The sequence below is a fragment of the Ambystoma mexicanum genome, chromosome 9 (genome assembly GCF_040938575.1).
Source record: "Ambystoma mexicanum isolate Mex_15411 chromosome 9, UKY_AmexF1_1, whole genome shotgun sequence".
Taxonomy (NCBI): domain Eukaryota; kingdom Metazoa; phylum Chordata; class Amphibia; order Caudata; family Ambystomatidae; genus Ambystoma; species Ambystoma mexicanum.
Genome location: NC_090931.1, coordinates 1,248,782,834 through 1,248,802,056, shown reverse-complemented (window position 1 = coordinate 1,248,802,056; position 19,223 = coordinate 1,248,782,834). Strand labels below are relative to the sequence as shown.

Below are 19,223 nucleotides of genomic sequence, written 5' to 3'. Positions count from 1 at the left end.
CATACAGAAAGTAGACCTTACTTTAACAAATATGGCTCACTCTCGTCGGAAAATAAATAAAATGTGCAATCGAATAATTGTTCCTTTCAATGTGAAGATGATTGCTTTCAAAAACGTGTGGTTACAGTACATCGATTTCAATTATAATACGTAAGCTTTATGGGCACAGAGATGTTCCAACATTCATGTGAATAGTATTTATCACATACAGTGCATCATTTAGAAAAAAACCTGTGTATGTAATAGTATTAACTTGAACGCATGCTTTTACGAACAATACCTGTTTTGAGAGCCATATCTCGGATGTTATTTCATATTTCTGAAATAAAAGAACGGTCTACATTATATAAAAAACAAATAATTCCACCGTTAAAACGTCCCTCGTTTATATATTATTGTTGCTATAATTCTGTAAATACACATAATCATTTAATAACAGTCTTGCCAAATTGCAATTATTCTCCTATTCACAGCGGAGTAGTTGGAACATTCGTGTACAACAGCTTTAAAGTTAAACAACACCACCATTCTTTGGAGACTTCTTATTGATTTGTTGTTTTGGCATTATGAGCAAATTGACATTGTTAATGCTTCTTAACGAGTGTTTCTTTTATTGGAACGGTTTGACTCCTTGTGGGTTGCTTTAATGCCTAGTACAATGGTGTTTGCCAGATTGCTGCTGGAAGAAATTAATGTGGACGTGTCTCGTGTTCAATTTTGCAATGCACACTATAGAAATAGAACATGTGAGCAATACCTGGACAATATGCGATCATGAAATATCCACCAATGAACGTGCTCAATTTCTTTTAACAAACACTTAAGTCAACCCCTTTAAAGGGAATAATTAGCAATACATAAAATGTTCCATGGCAGAAAAAAACAAAAAAACAAAAACCAAAGAGAGAAGGAGAACATACGAACCTCTATCTGTATGAGCAAGCTTGGTCTTGGAGTAACTCATACCTATTTGTGGAGTACTTTTGTATAGGATGCAAAGCTTGAAGTGCTAAGCATACAGCACACTTCCTTCTGTTGTGTGCCTTTCAACATACAAGCTGAAAGTAGCAGCATTGGTTTCTGCTCTAGTTGTCAATAGGCTTTATTTTTCAAGATGGAAGTTTTTAAGGAGGGAATTGAATGCAGTCAGAAACGGCATTCATTCCCCCACCTCTCTCCTTGGTCTACGATATTTGTTCACGCGCGTGCAGCAGTGCCCCTTGTTTTTTTTATCCAAGGCTATGCATTAGGATAGTAGGATAGAGATCTACCCAGAAAGACATAGGGACTGATTTGAAAAAGTGTTTTATAATGGTGCAAACCCATTGAAAAAACGCTCTGTAAATTGGGCCCATGCTGTCTTTGAGATGCAAGTGGTTCCTAGAAATCTTCTGGACTCCTGTCCGATGCCATCCCAATGTAAGGCTGCCCAATGCCATCCCAATGCGAATATCACAGTGGTTGTCAATTGTTGACTGCGGGATTCGTGCGTGGCCGCTGTCAACTGTGGTGCAGCACGGGATGCACAGGGAGCCTACACAAATAGTAGCATCAGTCCGTCCAACATTTGATTGAGGCGTAGCCTTGCACTGCACTTCATCAACTCCCTCTATCTGTCTCTGCATTAAGGCCACTCTGCACTTTGAAGTGGTTGTGACCAATGTAGTGTGGTTTGGCGTGTTTTGGAGTGCAGCGCCACTGCATGGGATCACAGTGTTGCTGTGGTGTGGTGAAGTGGGACATGTGTTGCCGGGGTAACATATGGACATGTATATGAAGACAGGCTATCTATGTTAAAAGAACACCATATTTTTTTTCTCACCTGAAATGCCTGAATTACAGGAGAAACATTAGATAATTAATTAACTGGATTAACAAATACTAAAACGATTTTAACTCCTTAACATTATAATGTGTTCTCCATATGCAAAATGAGGCAGGCTGAGATTAATTTTAAACGTGTGTTCAGATTATTTTTTTCTTCCTCTCTTTGCTCTGTCCATGGTCTTTGCAGGAAGCAAACATTTGAATAGCAGGAAATCAGTTAGATACAGTTGCTACTGTAAAAGTGAGCCATTGTTGAGGAAGGAGGGTAGACTATTGTGTATTTTGATTGGTGACACGTCACCTTAGGGATTTTAACAGATGTTTCTTGAAGCAGCTCGGGGAGAAGGAGAGGGAGAAGACATTTTGCGGGGTTGCAGTGAGGTCGCCTTTGTACTGCGGCTGTGAGGAGCTGGACCACTGACCTTCAGAGACTGGGGTTTCCTAGTCACTTGGCACCAGCTTGATAAATGCAGATTGCAGATTGAACTGCATGTTCTCACTGGGTGCTTTGAAGAAAGAAAAAAGAGAGCCCTGGGTCACTGCCCAAAGACAACAATCCAGGAGACTTTTCGTGCTGAAAAGCTAAACATAGCTGGTAAATATACAAATGGAGTGAGATTGCTGTGACTGCCGGACACATGATCTAATATTAGACAGGCAGTGTAGCGATAGGGAATTCTCCTGTGTTTAAATGCCACTTTATAATATTGCCATCTAAATGACTGTTCTTTTTATTGTTGCAAAAGATAATGAAATGCCTTGTATTTCTGCACTTGTTTCGCTTCTGTTTATTTTCGAAAAGACTGCCTCGCAGATATGGTATTGTATTATTTTGGAATGAAACTGTTATAAATCACAGCCTGTGTAAAGGTTTCTTTTTGCTTCTGTCTTTCTCTGGTGCATTTAGCACATATCACATAATGAAAGGGGAGGTTATTAGGTAATATATGTGCCAAACTTCCTATGCAGATGAAGTAATGTTTTGAGCAATTATAAATAGCTGGGTGAGTGGTTCCACTCATGGTATGTATGTGTGTGTGGCTTCTGAGTGGAATATAATGCAATAGTCTGCTGAGCGTATATGAATCAGCAGAGAGAGGCCTATGGAAACATAGTCTCACTAATGTAAATAAATTAGTGATAATACCACATGTTATTGTGAATACTCCATGGAAACATAGTCTCACTAATGTAAATAAATTAGTGATAATACCACATGTTATTGTGAATACTGCATGGAAACATAATCTCACTAATGTAAATAAATTAGTGATAACAGCCATAGGCGGCACTCTATGTGAAAATTGTGGCATCCATAAAATGTAGGCCCGAGGTCTCTCTAGTGATCACACGAACAGACCAAGCAAGAAGAAGGGGGTTTTGTATATTGGGGACCACAAGTAGAACAGAAAATCATGCTCATCACTATAACACAATGAAATGTATACCAACCAAATGTATCTGTGTACTGAAATAATGCATAGCCACTATACCATTATAATACCAAACCCAATCTAAATACAAGGAGTGATTATTGCTAAATTATTTTTGTTTTTGGCGGTAAGAAAATACCGCTGGACCCTAAATCTACACAAAATACCCTACACCGTTCTAACCTATAAAACGTTGATAAATAAGGAAACAGATTTGAACCAGGCTACTTTGAACCCAGCACACTGGCTCAGAGAATGTGGTATAACATGTATGTCACAATTATTCTCGTGTTTGTTGTTCAAATATTACCCACGTATGCATTTTACAAGTTACTCTAAAGATTCTCAGTGTCTACACCAATTGCAGTAAGATGGAATCTTACACTTGAAATCCACATGCAAACCCTAATAAAGGATTTTAAATTAATAATGCCGATTGTTACTGCATGTAAAGAAAATAATCATAACAGGATTATGGCTTTTGTAGAAATTCGGGTCAGTCACCTGAAATTCTATAGGCCCAATTCAAATACATTGCATCATGCTATATATATATTTTTTTTTTAAGTGGGTATTTATATGAAAACCAACATGTAACAGTTTAGGTACTGCAAACGAGGGGCTGACCTCTGTGCATACCCACTTCCGCTTAGACAACTAACATTAGTACCCAGGTGGGGAAGCCAGTCAATCAGATGGCTAGGAGCGCTGGCTTGAATCGCTGGTCCATGCCTAGGGTCCAAGCCGCCTGACGGCCGGCTCCCCCCACCGCCATCTTCCCCACCCTCAATTTTCTTTTCCCCCTCCATCCCCATACTTACCTTATTTCGGCAGTGGCCTGTGCTGCCACTGCAACTGCTTGTTTCCTTCGCTTCCCCCAAGCTGCCATGGAAAGGGAAGAGGGTCTCCGCACGGAGCCCCATTTCCCATTCCATGGTAGCCATTTCGGAATAGGATTTTCCATCCTACAGCGGGACGCTGCACGCATCCCACTGTAGGAAGGAGAATCCTTCTTTATTACCCCCCCCCCGGGTTACTGATTTGGCAACCGGGGGTAGTACTAGCTTTCATCCCCTGTTTCAGACCGTGGGACAGGAGTTAACGGCCCAATGTCCTTGTTATCTGCTGTCACGTCGCTCGGTCCGATAGCTTTGGCTGCTGGGCCATAATCCCCAGTCCCTGGAATGGGGGATGAACGCCACAGTGGTGGGTGGGAATAATTGAATGAATCTTATCCACAGGAAATTCAAGTCAATGGAAATAGGAATTTGTGTGATTAGCATTTGATGTTTCACTTTTTTCAAAGGCATAGTGTCCAGGCAAATCTTCAGATGAAAAGAGGCCTGAAGCAATTGTCAGTGAATATGGTTTAGTTCAACATTTTTCATCCAGTACTCTTTAGTACTACAGTGTATACAATGATATCAGAACATTTCATTAATTTGACCTTGATTTGCGATCTTCCCTTTATAACTGTTCTCCTTTTTAACTGATACATTTCTCTTGTAACGATTGTTCCAATCATTTTTCATACTTTGAACATTCATGGGTTGGAGCATGAACCACTTCAGAAAAATATTAAACCACTTTGGAAAACAAAATATATACTTAAGATGTTTATAACATGAAAATTGGATGTATTCATAAATTGTACTTTTTTAAATTGTAATTTATCAAAATCAATATAAAGAGTACAAATATAAAAATATTTTACCATCTAGTTTATCATGAAAGTGTTTTGTAAATCCATTGCCAGGCTAATCTGCGATTCAAAAAAATCCAAATTGTAATTCAGTATAGAACAGAATAACAGGTGTCTTGGGACTTTGCAAGTCATTTCACTTTGCATAGAAGAAAGAAGCTATAGACATGTTTTATCTATGCACGGAACATAGGAACAATTTGTGGGTGATTAACACACATGTTTTTGTATACCCTCCTTATTAAATAATTCTTTAAAATCGGGAAAGTTCATTGTGTTTGCATAACCATTTATCTGAAAAAGATTTACAAAAATACACACATTTTTGGAGCTGGGGTTTTGGACACTAAAGGAGTTATGTAAACTGAAATGTATCAAAATCTCCTGATTCAGTCCCCCCAACTATAGAAACTTACATATTGAAAGAGTGCCAGGAAAGTGAGTTATCACTCATCTTTAATTAACATCTTTAGCTATCCCTGATTCCATTCACCAAACTATCTCTCGACAAATGCAGGGTGGATGTTAAAATACTGCACCACGGCTGCAACAACGCCAGTCTAGAGTCTTCAATTAATACTATTGCCTTACTTCAACTTCTTTTTCTGACTTTTAATATTTTTGGAGATTTAAACCTCTGCATCCATGTTTCTATTCCAATCCAAACGTAACATATTTCCTTAAAACTACATCATCCACAAGGCTCTATCAACTTATTCTAGTGCCTACTCACATTAAGGTTCATATCTTTGATGCTATTTATTCCTACGATACCCCTACTCTGGTTCAGGATATTCTCCCTTTTATCTCGGCAGGGTACTATTTAAAAAGAAATTCAATGTCACTGTTTGTGTATCAGAAATACCAATGAAATCTAAGGCTCCTGGGACCTAATTTACAAAAGTGTTTTAGAATGGTGCAATACCATTGAAAAACGTTTTGTAAATCATGTGCCCAGTGTTAAAAAGCATGCTAAAGATACGATATGTTCAAATGCTATTGTGTCACTTACTTCTAAAATCACTCTTTCAGTCAAACATAACATGTTTCCAGTTGTGAAACTTGTTATATCACTTTTAGGGCTTATGTATCTGGGTTACCCAGCTGCTGGAAATGTGTGCAGCACCTTGGTTTAATTCATAACTAAAGACAATGAAATAATCTGATAAAAGTGTAACATCTCAATGGCACAAATATTGTCACCAGAAGGTAAACACAAATATCTTGCTCCTCTGGAATCATTCAAAAATCTACTTGCACAGAGAAATTAACGTTGGTCTCCTGAAGTTGAGTTGACAGCCAACCATTTTTAGTCTGTGACATCATTCACTGATGCCAAATACTGGCCTACTTCCGTTGCATTACTCATGCAATTCTGTGTCTAACTCAACTTTGGTTTTCAGAATTAAAGGCAAAATACAAGGCAGACATAGAAGGTGAATGCTTAACGTCCAAGAACGTCAAATCTATCTGTTTCTACTCAAGAAACAATTATCTTTGTTTCATCTGGATTCTAAAGTTTCTGCTGTTATTTTCAATCTAATCCTCATTCATAAACTTACAAATCCTGATTCTGATCCTACCCTTGCAGGATTCTCTTTAGCAGCTGTCCTGTTTTGGCCTTTGCATCTCCCAAACTCATCAATCTGATTGCTCTTGCCCACCTTGCCTGTCTTTCTAAGAAGCAATGAGTTATAACACCACTGATAAAATAAACCACAGTAGATCGCTCCATGTTTGCTATCTGCACACCTACAACATCTCTTGGCTGTTTGTCCAAGCTCATGCAACAGGTGGTGGTCGGCCAGCTAAAGGTGCTTCTTGATTTCAGTTACAGTCTTTTGCCAGTTTAGCTTGGATTTCGCCCCAAACACAACACTGAGACAGATTGACTGGTTATTGTGAGGTTGAGTCCTCTGCAGTGGATGAGGGCAAGTGTGTATTGAAGGCCATGTTGGACCTCTATGCAACGTTTTGGAATTTATTTGTTAGCATCAAAGATCAATGGGAAGAGTTATATAGGTTATCTAGACATGTACACCAGAATTATAATGAGATGTATGGTCTTAAGTTAATGTTATGAGTATACAAATATAAGGGTGGCTCAGAAATGCAACCCTGGCATAAAACTAACTGCTGTAATGAAAAGAAAGGCAAGAGTGCTAAAATTAAGGAACCTAGTGCCCCCCGCACACCACTAAACTGATATCAGTTAGACATTAGATACAGTGTCAATGTAGATTAGTGAGAGATAATCTACACAAACCAAAAGTGTAAGTGGCAAAGATATTTTAATAATAACAAAAGAAGAAGTTTATATAGGAAAATAAGCACAATATATTTTCAAATTACATATTCAGAGCTATATATTTTTCTGGTATACACCCTTCCTCAGGAGCGAAAATATGTGCATCATTAGTCCAGATTCCTCAATTTCATATCTATAGATCAAGAAAACACAAAATCAATTAATTGTCAAAGAATTATATAAATGTTCCTTTTATAAAGTAATTATATCAGAGGTTTAATCTCTCATGTTGTGGAGTAATCATTCACCTGGATGTTGTGGATTAAAATATCCAAAAGACCAATGGACTTTTTCATATAGTTAGGGAGCAAGGGTGCTGTCGAGCACTGTAGGGTCAAGTATGAACACTGAAATGAGGATGGTGAGATAAAATAGTAAATGTTATAGCTTCTTTCATGGAGTTATATTAATATGAATGCATGATGCCTTACCTTCAAGTCCACAGTGAATGTAAAGATATTGACCCCTATGGACAGACTTCAGCATTAATTACAGGATATCACTTGTGGATCAAGCCAGTGGGTGGATACATCTAGATTGGATCAATATGCTAGAAGGCATAGCAATGAGGTAAAGTATATGAGAAAAAAAATGCAAAAGGTTGTGCAAGAAATTCTTAGGTGGAGCCCATATCTAGAGTGCAACCACGTTAGAAAAGAAATTTCATTAAAAAATTGGAAAACATATGCTTCCTAGATCTTATTTTATTAACAATTGAACAACTTACAAAGTCAGTCTCCATGCTCTATATAGAGATCAACAACTTGACTGATTATTTTTGTACTTCAAAACTAGGCAAGCCCTCCAGTCTATGCTAGCAAATTTTAACTCATCCCATGACAACTACAAAAAGGATATAGGGCAGAGGAAGATCTCGAAATAAGACAGGATCTGTTGGATTATTCCCAAGATATCATATATACCTGGCAGGAATGTTATCAGAACCAAAAACCTCAATGCAGCAAAAGACCACATTCTAGAGCCCATGCACAGGGAGATAGTGACTTAGGCAGCGATACACCAGCAAGTGGAGAAGAGAGACAGAGAACTGATATCCTGGGTGTAGATACCACTACACTAACGTCTGAGAGTACACCAACAACCTCAGGGTTATCCACAACTATTACATTACCCACCACCCTTACTCCTCTGGTACCATCTACTTTTTTAGAAAGAGGAAAACCAGGAGAGGATCAAAGAAAGTTAAGATCGCAGAAAAGACATCTGAACAAATAGCTAGTGGTCAATATCTCTGGTAAGAATCTATCCAAGAATCAGATGGATGTATTCAACTTGGGTCTCTTGTTCACACTGACACAGGTCTCCAATTTCTTTGAAGAAAGGACCACTCTTTTTAGGCTCATCCATAAAACGATACTTAACATATTATTTGACTTGCAACCTCCATGCGATGAACCATCTGCTACATTTGACTACGTAGAAATTAGATCTAAAAGTACTTTTGATCCTCAGGTTAATAACATGGCCCTAAACATCTTTTAAAACAAGATGCGTTCAGACCTTAAAGTTCTTAGTTACAATAAGATTTCACATTACAACATCTGTAAACAACAAAGCGAAATCATCAGGAATCTAGCAGACAATAACACCTTAACATTAGAACCAGCTCATAAAGGTGGAGCACTGGTCCTAATGGATAACACTTTCTATAATAATTGATGCTTGGAACTACTTAATGATACTGACACCTACATGAAGGTAGATGCTGATCCCCCACCCATGATAGGATCTCTAATCAGGGGTGTGCTAGATAAAGCACTGGACAATGAATTGATCAATAATAAAACAAGATGCTTTCTGAACAAGGAGTTCCCTATTACCCCTTTTTCTATGGTCTGTGTAAGACCCATAAAGACCTAAAGAGTGATCCTCTTAGACCCTAGTAGCTGGAACTAATTGCGTTTTTGATCCCTTGGCCATTTACCTGGACAAACATTTTTTTGCAGCTGATTGTAAAAAAAATATATCTATGTGCTTGCGAGACAGGTCTCATTTTCTCAAATGCATTGATTTATTGGTCCCTTTCCAATCTAACTGCACCCTGATCTCCTTCAACGTACAAAGCTTATACACCTTGATCCCTCATGTGGAAGGTTTATAAGCATTAGAGTGGGCTCTCCTACAAGAAGCGCATTGCCAAGCAGCTAAAGTGTTCATCCTTGAACTGGCTAAAATAATTTTGCATAACTTCTTCCGTTACAATACTCAGTTCTACCTACAGGCATCCAGAACTTACATGGGGTCAGCTATGCTGGTATATTTATGTACCATCTGGAATACACACATGTTCTACAACATGAACATTGATCACCAACACTGTTAATATGGAAAGAGACACATAGATGACATCTTTGCAATATTGAATTTTGAAAAAAGTTGAGCTTACTGAGTTCGTAAAATTTCTCAACTCAAGAAACCCACACATCCAATTCACAAAGGACATTGGCAATCAAAAACTCAATTTCCTTGATGTGGCGATAGAAACAGAAATAGAAGGAAACAACGTATTTATGAACATTTTTCATAAAAAGACAGATGTTAACAACACCCTCCATTATTTTAGCCACCACCGAAACATTTGAAAGACAACCTACAGTATTCCCAATTCTTGAGACTAAGAAGAAGAATCTCGGATGAGACCACTTTTGAATTGGAATGTCACAGGTTGTCAAAAAGATATCACCAAAAGGGCTAAACTCCAGAAATAGTCAGCACTGCAAGACTCAAAGTGCAATAAAAGACACATGATGATCTCCTAGTTCCGAAACATAGGAATAGAGATACACCATTTCTATACTCACTTAAGTATTCAAGCCAGATTCATCACATAACTAGACTATTAAGGAAGAATTGTAGGCTTATCCAACTTGTTCCCCAAATGAGTAAACATTTCCCTAAGCCAGCCATGATTGTTTTCTGTGACCAGTTGGTCAAAGCAGAGAAGCTAACTAAATCTTAACAACTGGTCCTACACAAATGCAAAAATTGGACCTTCACCTGCATAAGCTGCAACAATTGTAACAACATTAGGAAGGGAACGTATATGGTAAGAGTAATCTGAAAGTGAGCACCCATGGAATTGAGTTCCAATATTGAATAACCCCACTGACCTTTGGTGTCCTTTATTGAGATATTACAAGGGTAGGGCTACTCTAGTGTTGTGATATAAGGGAACATATACAAGACATCCATGCCCAGGTACCAAAATCAAGATCAGGAACTTTGCATCCTGTGACACAAGCTGTGTGATTTACGGATTAAACTGCCCATGCAGAATCCGGACACACAACAACAAATGACCAGTCGCTAGACAATTTACCGACCAAAGACACACAGTAGCCCAACTAAGATGTGTAATAGCAGAAGTGGTGGGAAGGCCCCCGAGGAGTGGGGATCTCAACAAAAGATTAACACAAAGAGAACTGGTATGGATTGATACATTAGACTCTCTACATCCCAATGGGATGAACAAAGAATTCTATTTGGGAGCCTTCCTAAAAGAGATCCAAAACATATAACTGTCTTAATCAGCAACATAGGCCACTGATATGGTCTAGGATGATAATCCATGCATGTATGCAATGTTATACATATCCATTCCTCAGCTATTTGTACTTTTTGCTTGTTAGGATTTCTGATTGTACATAAATGCTTTCGATTATGTCTATGACAGTTATGTATGTATGTAGAATTTTGTCAAGACTAGACTACCATGACCCACCACATATGTACAGATCCAATTGAACATGTCCTGAAGATACTGTATATGAATAGGATATCATGTTTGTCAGTGGGCACTTGATAATGTGTTTGAGAAACTGACTGTCAGACTGTAAAAATGTAGAATCCTATTCATGTTTGTGAGATGTTCATCATGTACTGTCTTGAATAAGTTACTAGCCTACATACATTATAAGGGACTTAGAACAATGCTATTCCGTTTGAATTGTATTACAATTCTAACTGACATCTAACTAGATGGTGAATATGTTGAAGCAGTAGTCATGCAACTGGACTCTTATGAAATTGGAGACTATAATTCAACAATCCGATAATGTGGATTATATATTAATGATCATATCATAGGATTGCTTATTAATCTGACAGATGTACTACCTTCAGCATGCCTGCATGCCATCCTGCAGGAGATGTGACATGCAGGTTACTAACAAAATGATTACCCTATCGGTCATGATATGGGGGTTTTAACTCCAAATATGAGATTAGACAGACCAGACCATGATGTGCCTATCTAACTGAATTGGCATATTATGTAGGTTAATTTATATATGCTAACTGATTGAGATCGGTATTTCAAATTTCATACCCTCTCTTTAAATGTATTGGTTCATTTCGAGGCTAACCTGGAGAGTTGAACCAATAAGTGCTGATTGATCATCACCTACAACTCTAAAGCCCTTGAGGAGATAATACACAAATCCTCTAAAGACACAAATCCACACTTATGGACTGGCTTACTAGTCTGAACAATTGTGTTTCAATGACTACAGTAGCCATCACTCATAGTTATGATTTTATGCTAAATACTGGATCATCAGAGTGATCGGTTAATTTCGACTCACCCGATTATATAATAAGATAACAATGGTCCTAGATATCATAGCGCGGGTTTGTGCTTGTAAATATTATGATATGACATCATCACACATGTTAGCGATGACATCACTAGCCTAAGCACGCAGCACATATGGCAGACATTTTCAAAACTCCGGCTCCCGCTTCTGCGAGCAGCCAGCTTTTTTGTTTTGGTTTTCAGACCATATTCAATTCAGGAAGGTAAGAACCTGAAGTCTGATGTAACCCACCAGGTCAGACCATTATACACTACATCTAGTAGTGAGACTGTATACTTGCTTGAGCCTATATATGTATTTCATTTAGACAAACCATGTGATTACCTACAGGAGACACAGCACAGCCCATGTGAATATCATATTATAGAAGATTGCTATACAGCAGTTCATACCAACTTTGGTAAGTAAATTGCCCATGTTACAGTAGTTCCTAACGTGGTTGCACTCTAGTTGTGGACTCCACCTAAGGATTTATTGCACAAGCTTTTACATATTCTTCTCATATACTATAACCCATTGCTATACCTTCTATCATATTGATCTATCATATTGATCCAATCTTGATTTCTCCACCCATTGGCTTGATCCACAAGAGATACCCTGCAATTGATACTGACATCTGTCCATAGAAGTCTCTGTCTTTACATTCACTTCACTCTAGACTTGAAGGTAAGACATCATGCCTTCATATTGATATAATTCCAGGAAACAAGTTATAAAATTAACTATTTGATCTCACCATCCTAATTGTTCTTGTTTTCTAGTGTTTGTATTCGACCCCACAGTGCTCGACAGCACCCTTGTTCCCTAACTAAATGAAGAAGTCTATTGGACTTTTGGATATTTTCATCCACACAACCTAGTTGACTGAGTACTCCACAACATGAGCGATTAAACCTCTGATATACTAACTTTATAAAAGGATAAATTTTATAATTCTTTGACAATGTGTTGATTTTGTGTTTTCTTGATCTATAGATTTGAAATTGAAGAACCTGGAATAATGATGTAATTAGTTTTGCTCCTGATAAAGGGTGTATACCCAAAATGCGTAGAGCTCTGAATATATGATTTGAAAATAAAATGTGTTTGTTGGTTTATATAAACCTCTTCTTTTGTTATTATTAAAATGTATTTGCCACTTACACTTTTGATTTGTGTAGATTATCTCTCAATAATCTTCATTGACACTGTATCTAATATCTGATTGATATCAGTTTAGTGGTCTACAGGGGGTGTGAGGTCCTTATTTTCTAGGACTCGTAACTTTCTTTTCATCAAAGATGAAGGAGGGAAGAAATCAGAGAAGGTAAATGGGTCAATTTTTATTTCCTGTTATTAAAAACACACGTGGTGTTCACCAGCAGTCGCCATGTTCTGTTAAATATCTACCTGGATAATATCTTGAAAATGATTAACACCTTGTCAGTGGCTCTTTCGTTTAATGCAGATGACAGCCACTTTAAGTTAAAATGGAATGTTACATAGGGGAATTGCAGGCTATGCAGGAATATCTTGATATCATGCAGTCCGAAATAAATATGTGTGCTTAAAAGATGAAAAGTACAGGCTATACCTATTCCACCTACATTTGGCAAAATTGAAGTAAACATTCAGAACAATTTTTCGGATGATGTGATAGCCGTAATCCCACCTATAAACAGGGAAATAGCGGTTTTATTCCAACTTCGAACATTAGAAATGTTCATAAAACTTTCAGTCTGAAAAATAAATGTTTGGTTGCAGGCACCTTTATAAAGCATTGATTGAACTCATGCTTTATATGCAAGCCTTGCAGCCTATTTACTGGAAACTTACAAAGAGCTCAGAATTCATCGTTCTGGCCTGGCCTTGCCCTCTCTTAGAACAAGATGGTGTCTTAACTAGCGGAACGTTCCCTGTACTGGATCCCAAAGGTAAAACAAAGGAGAGGGCCTACTTGCCATTTAAATGTGTGAACCATGTTGGCCATACCTTCCTGTTCTGACCCTGAGGAGCTGTAATCAACTTCTCAACTCTGGTTCTGCATTCTGGCTCTCTTTTAAACATAGAACACCCCTTCTTCCGCTTTTCATACATCTTCTTTGTGCATCCTCAGTCCATGCATAAACCCCTCCTCTTTGTGTAGGCATTGTGAAAGCGATGCAAGAAAACGTGCACAGTAAATGTACACCATATGCATAGCATCTATCAGTTGTAGAAGCATTCCTTAACAGATTCCGTTGAGCTCTAAAGAAGATCAAAGCTGCTTAATTACTTTTATTTTTATTTTGACTTCATTATTCTTGATGATTCCATGACAATCTTACGTAAATTCATATAAACTAGAATTCTATGCTCCCATTTGGTCGCCTATCTTCTGCCGCTCTTCCTTTCTTGTGTGTACAATCATTGGACAAACTTCTTCAGCTCACTTACAAATTCTGTTGTTTCTGGGTCTTTTAGCCCTAGACCACTGAAATCCATATTTATTCACATTGGCATTCTCGTCTCAGCTCGTAGCCAATAAGCATGCAGAGAACTCTGACTGAGTCAGACAGGAAATCACCAAGGTTTCTTTCTTGCCTGCATTCAGAGTCGGTCCCCATATCGTCAGCCAAGTTATGTCCTGCTCATCGCATTTTTATACACCAAAAGGTGGGTGCAGTGGGGATTGTTACTCCCTTGGTGGGCAGGTGTCCTCACGGCGGCGTACTTATTTTGCTTCATGGGCCCACACATTTCACCAGATGACTCCTGTGGCACATGCTGGCTAAGCCCCCAGCATGTGCCTATTCTTCAGGGCTTGGGAAGCACCTTTTTTATCTGCTCTTTCTTTCACCTAACTCTATTTGGGTATTAATAGAATGAATGGGTCCGTGCATGGCTGATCCAGTTGATAGTGGCTCTAGGTTCACGTTGAAGTCCCTCCCTCTGCTCTGACCTACAACCCTGTAGGACATTAATGTCCAGGTCAGACTGCTGTGGTGGCCATTAATGCCTCAGCAGTTGGTCATTTATGCTAGTTCCAAGCCACATGGGGGGCATTCATAATAGGGTGAAGAGAGTTATGCAAGGCAGGCATATATAAAGTTCATATACCATTCCACCCTTCTGGAAATACACATAGATATCCACCATTACATATAATCCAAGTTCATGGGGCAAATCCGTGATATATGCACTCACTTTGCTGCAGGCGCCAGTCGTAGTCTCACAGACAGTGAGGATGGACACGTTCTGAGGTCTATTTAACCACCGTACCACGGTCTTCGTGTTGCTCACCCACTTCACCATTGTGATGTAGTATTCCCTGGTTAAAAGAAGAAAAAAAACACATAAAAAAACACATAGTTTAAATGAATATTTACCAATTGAAATTATGTGTTCCTAATTGTAGGTTGCATTTAATGGGAGTGTTTAAGATGTGAAATGTAACTATCGTGGATATCGTTGTATAGAAGCTAGGTCCGAGTTGAGTATTGACTGTGGAGACATTTATTTATTTTACACTTTGTAAAATAGATCCCAGGACCCAGTGAAATGCAGAGCGCTAGAGATAAGTTATCACACGAAGATCAAAGCAAATGAAAAAAGCAGTACACGATGGGGTCATTTTAAAAGGCCCCACCATCTAAAACCAAATCATGCCACAATTTTACACTTTGGTCAACATTCATCTAAGACGAATGTTCAAGTATGCTTTGTGCCTTAAAAAAGAGGCATAAACACAAAGCAATGCAACCTGTTTGTTTTGGTGTAAAAGAAGCAAAATACATCAAAACGCCTTGTGTGAAGGGTTTTATACATTTTGCTTATGCTACAAACAATTTTCATTCATTTGTATGGTGGAGAGGAGAGTTGGAGCGCAACTTGCATTTATGACGCCTCCCTTCCTCTCTGCCAAACAAATGCCCCAGTATTTCCAATGGCATGCATATTCATGCTGACTTTATGTGCCAGCGTAGGATCCACTGTAAATGCTGCCTGCCATGCTTGCATGCTAGGCAGCATTGACAATTAAATGTTGCCTACCAAGCGTGCATTGTAAGCAGCATTTACAATTGCAATTGAACACTTCCTGGCATGCATTTACTCATTTGCACTGCAAAGTGCAAATGTGCAGGGAAAACAGCGACACACATGCGCATATGCAGCCTTTTGCCCTGCGCATTTGCTGCCTTTTGCCCTGCACATTTTACTCTGCCATGAAGCATTGTATGAGCAACCACCTTATCCATCAGCACCTGCAGTTCCCCCTCACTGAATTTCTGCTTCACTGCCTCATATACAGCACTTATTTTATCTGTATTGATTCACAGTGGAAACTTTACAAAACATGCACATTATCATTACGATATAAATACAAGCACAAGGCACACTTACATTTACACACATAAGACCATTGCCTGATTGCAATCAATTTCATTGTCATTATCAATCTCACTGGTATGCCTGCATTTCTCTAAAAATGCATACACAAATACACACAGCGCTTTACATTTCCCTTTTTCCACATGACATTTGCCTTCACATGGCATGAGGACATGGTAGATTCGGGGTGGATGGCCATCGCCAGGCGATCATGCAATATCCAGAGGTAATTCCGCTGGTGGAAATTGCATCTAGTTGGCCAGTGGTAACACTGATTGTGCCGATTCCTGGTGGAATTACCACCTGAAGTTGAATTACAGCAGAAATGGAATGGAATTACTCTTTCGACGATGGTGTGCGTTTTGCTTCTGTAAACTTGTAGTTCTGCTGCTGGTCACCAGGGCGATAATAGTAGTTGTATCCAGTGGAATTACCGCTCTCTTCATTGCCCAACTCATAATGAGGCAGTTTGTCTGCTCCTAGATGATTTTTCTATGTGGTAGACATAGCAGATTTGCAATTACAAAAGTCATGTGTGGGCTCTGCATTGAACTGCTTGGAATGTCACACCTTACACACTTGTTGAGGGTATCCAGAGTTATTTTGAAAATATTGGTGACATGGGGACAATTATGAAATGCAGAAGGCTAGACCTCTAGCATGTGGGCCCAAACGTGTGAGTGCCCAGACTCCACAGCACCATTGTGCCAACTGTGATAGGAGAATTTCAGGAGATCATGGTCTGCAAAAGGGTGAATGCCCAAGGACCTTTCTTGATTCATATTGTGTGTTTTTGGAAATGAGCCCATGACATCAATAATGCTGGTGTACACAAACTGATCTGATTGATTTCAAATTGAAGGTCGCAGCTCTGGTAACCTTCCCTAGTAAAAGTGTAGTTGAATGGTAACACAGATCTTGGTTTATTAAGTTCATTTATTTAAATGTTTTTACGTTTGTAATGTAATTGTGGTGCATTTTTTTCCTTGCTCTTTATAATTTATTGTATTGTTTTAAGCTTTTATTGTTTGTTTTGTGGTATTTAACCATTCAATTTCTTAACTATTATTTTTTCTTTTCTCCTCTCACAAAATTTCATATGTTCCTTGATCTTGTCATTTGTAAATGTGTAAACTTGCAGAAGTTAAGTATGTAATTTAAAATTGTTTTTGAAAAAGTTGATTTTACCCAGCTGAATTCCACTTAGACAATCACTCAGCCTGGAATTGAGCATGTAGAGCCATATAAAGGGTTCGAACTGGAGCAACGATGTGGAAGCTAGGAGTATAGAGCCCATAATGCAAATTAGAGCATGGAAGTGAAGCGAGAAGGCAAGAGGAGGGAGAAGAGAGGAGAAGGAGCTGGAGAGAGTAGAAGAGGGGCAGAGTTACGAGATACAGCAGAAAGGTTGAAGTAAGGAGGAGTCACAGAGAAGATGCAGAAGACTGAAAGACTGAAGAAGGTGGAAAGGATGCACGACCAGAGAAGGTGGTAAAAGAGAGTGAAAGAACCAGAACATATGGGTGAAAAGACAGAATAAATAAGAGAGAAAAAAGAGGGACAAGGAAGAGTAGTGCCTGCGAGAGTAGAAAGGGGCTGGATGGAAGCAGGAGAGAAAGTGAAAGGAAGGAAAAGAGGACAAATCAAGAGGCAGGAAGGAGATAAGTAAATATTATAAGCAAACTAGCGTAGGAAGACAATACAGAGGGACATACACATTTAGGGTGATGTGGAGGGGAATGCAGAAAATAGTAAGAGAAGGTTTCCTTAGTCTCAATTCAAGAAGGGTTTCCAAGATTATGGAGATGTCTTAAGTACGCTATTTAGCATAGGCAGGAGGGGAAGCCTGACTGCCTCTTGGGTTCCACAAAAGTGAAGAACTCTTACACACAACCCCCATACAAAAACACAGGGCACCAGGGTGGAGGTGCAGGTAACTTACATGGCCTGGGAGACTGAAACATTTTATGAAAATTCCTGTGATAACCAAGACAGACTCAACAACATCCAAAAACCACGTTTGTGACACTATACATCTCAGAAACTGTAATTGTCTGGTTCCAACCCATAAGGCAGAGTTTATACGGGGAGAGATGGATGGTTTGAGTATGAAAGCCCTAGAAAGTAAGTAACAGTGATGTTCAGATTCTACAATGCACCCTGTTGAACTCAGTTAAATTCCCTTTTCTTGTTTTCTTAAAAAAATCAAACCTGTACATAGTTGGTTCAAGATGTCTTTAGATTGCCAGCTGTGACTTATGGTATCAGAAGTAGTATCAAAGATCTTGCTCAACTAATGGTCAGCCCGAGCTTACACATCCAGCACCTAGGACATTGACCAAGTTGACCCAGTAGAATAAGGTCCCATATTAAGGTCTCTTTCCTAAAAGAAACGAGGGAACAATCTTATCCAAGAAACACCCAGCATTAGCTGTCACCTTGTCTTTCAGAGGTAGTGTTTTCCCTAGTAATTACTAAGATAAATACAGGAAATAGAGGCTGCAGGGGTGTTGCTAGGTCTGAAAAAGATCTGGGGCTAAGCTCATGTTGGGACTGTCGGGACGCAGGACTAGCTAGCCTTTTGGTTGTAGCCCCTGAGCTTCTGTCCAGGGCTACAGCCAAAGGACCCTGGGCTATAGCCCGCTCAGCTACGCCCCCCCCAGCAATGCCTCTGGCAGCAAGTCACATCATTCTTCACTCAGCAGTTATCTCAGCGGTGGAGGAGACATGAGGAACCTGTACTTCAGCACTGTCCTAATTCAAACAAACTATGTGGACCAGGTAAATGCTGAAGCCTCACCACCCTCAATAACTAGAAATCTCTGGAGCACCTCCTTCAGGAACGGGTCACTGGCTAGTGAAATTTATTCAAGAGCTAAAGGAGGTCATAGCCCATGCCTGCCAAGTCCGGCACCTACTACCAGCAGTTCTTGAAACGTACTGCAAAGAGGGAAGTCATTGCACCTACTTTGAGTGAGTGGCAG

General features: G+C 39.1%; 1 protein-coding gene across 2 annotated transcripts in view; it reads right to left on the bottom strand.

The window, feature by feature from the left end:
• The window catches only part of DPP10 (dipeptidyl peptidase like 10), a 1,813,461-nt gene that overhangs the window by 340,538 nt on the left and 1,453,700 nt on the right, over positions 1 to 19,223 (bottom strand). The window contains exons 11-12 of one of the 2 annotated variants that reach the window (XM_069616586.1): positions 15,055 to 15,178; positions 281 to 319 (exon numbers count right to left, since the gene is read on the bottom strand). In XM_069616586.1, coding sequence (XP_069472687.1) covers positions 281 to 319; positions 15,055 to 15,178 — 163 coding nt within the window. The remainder of the gene's footprint in view (positions 1 to 280; positions 320 to 15,054; positions 15,179 to 19,223) is intronic. The other variant, XM_069616587.1, reaches the window with a different exon arrangement.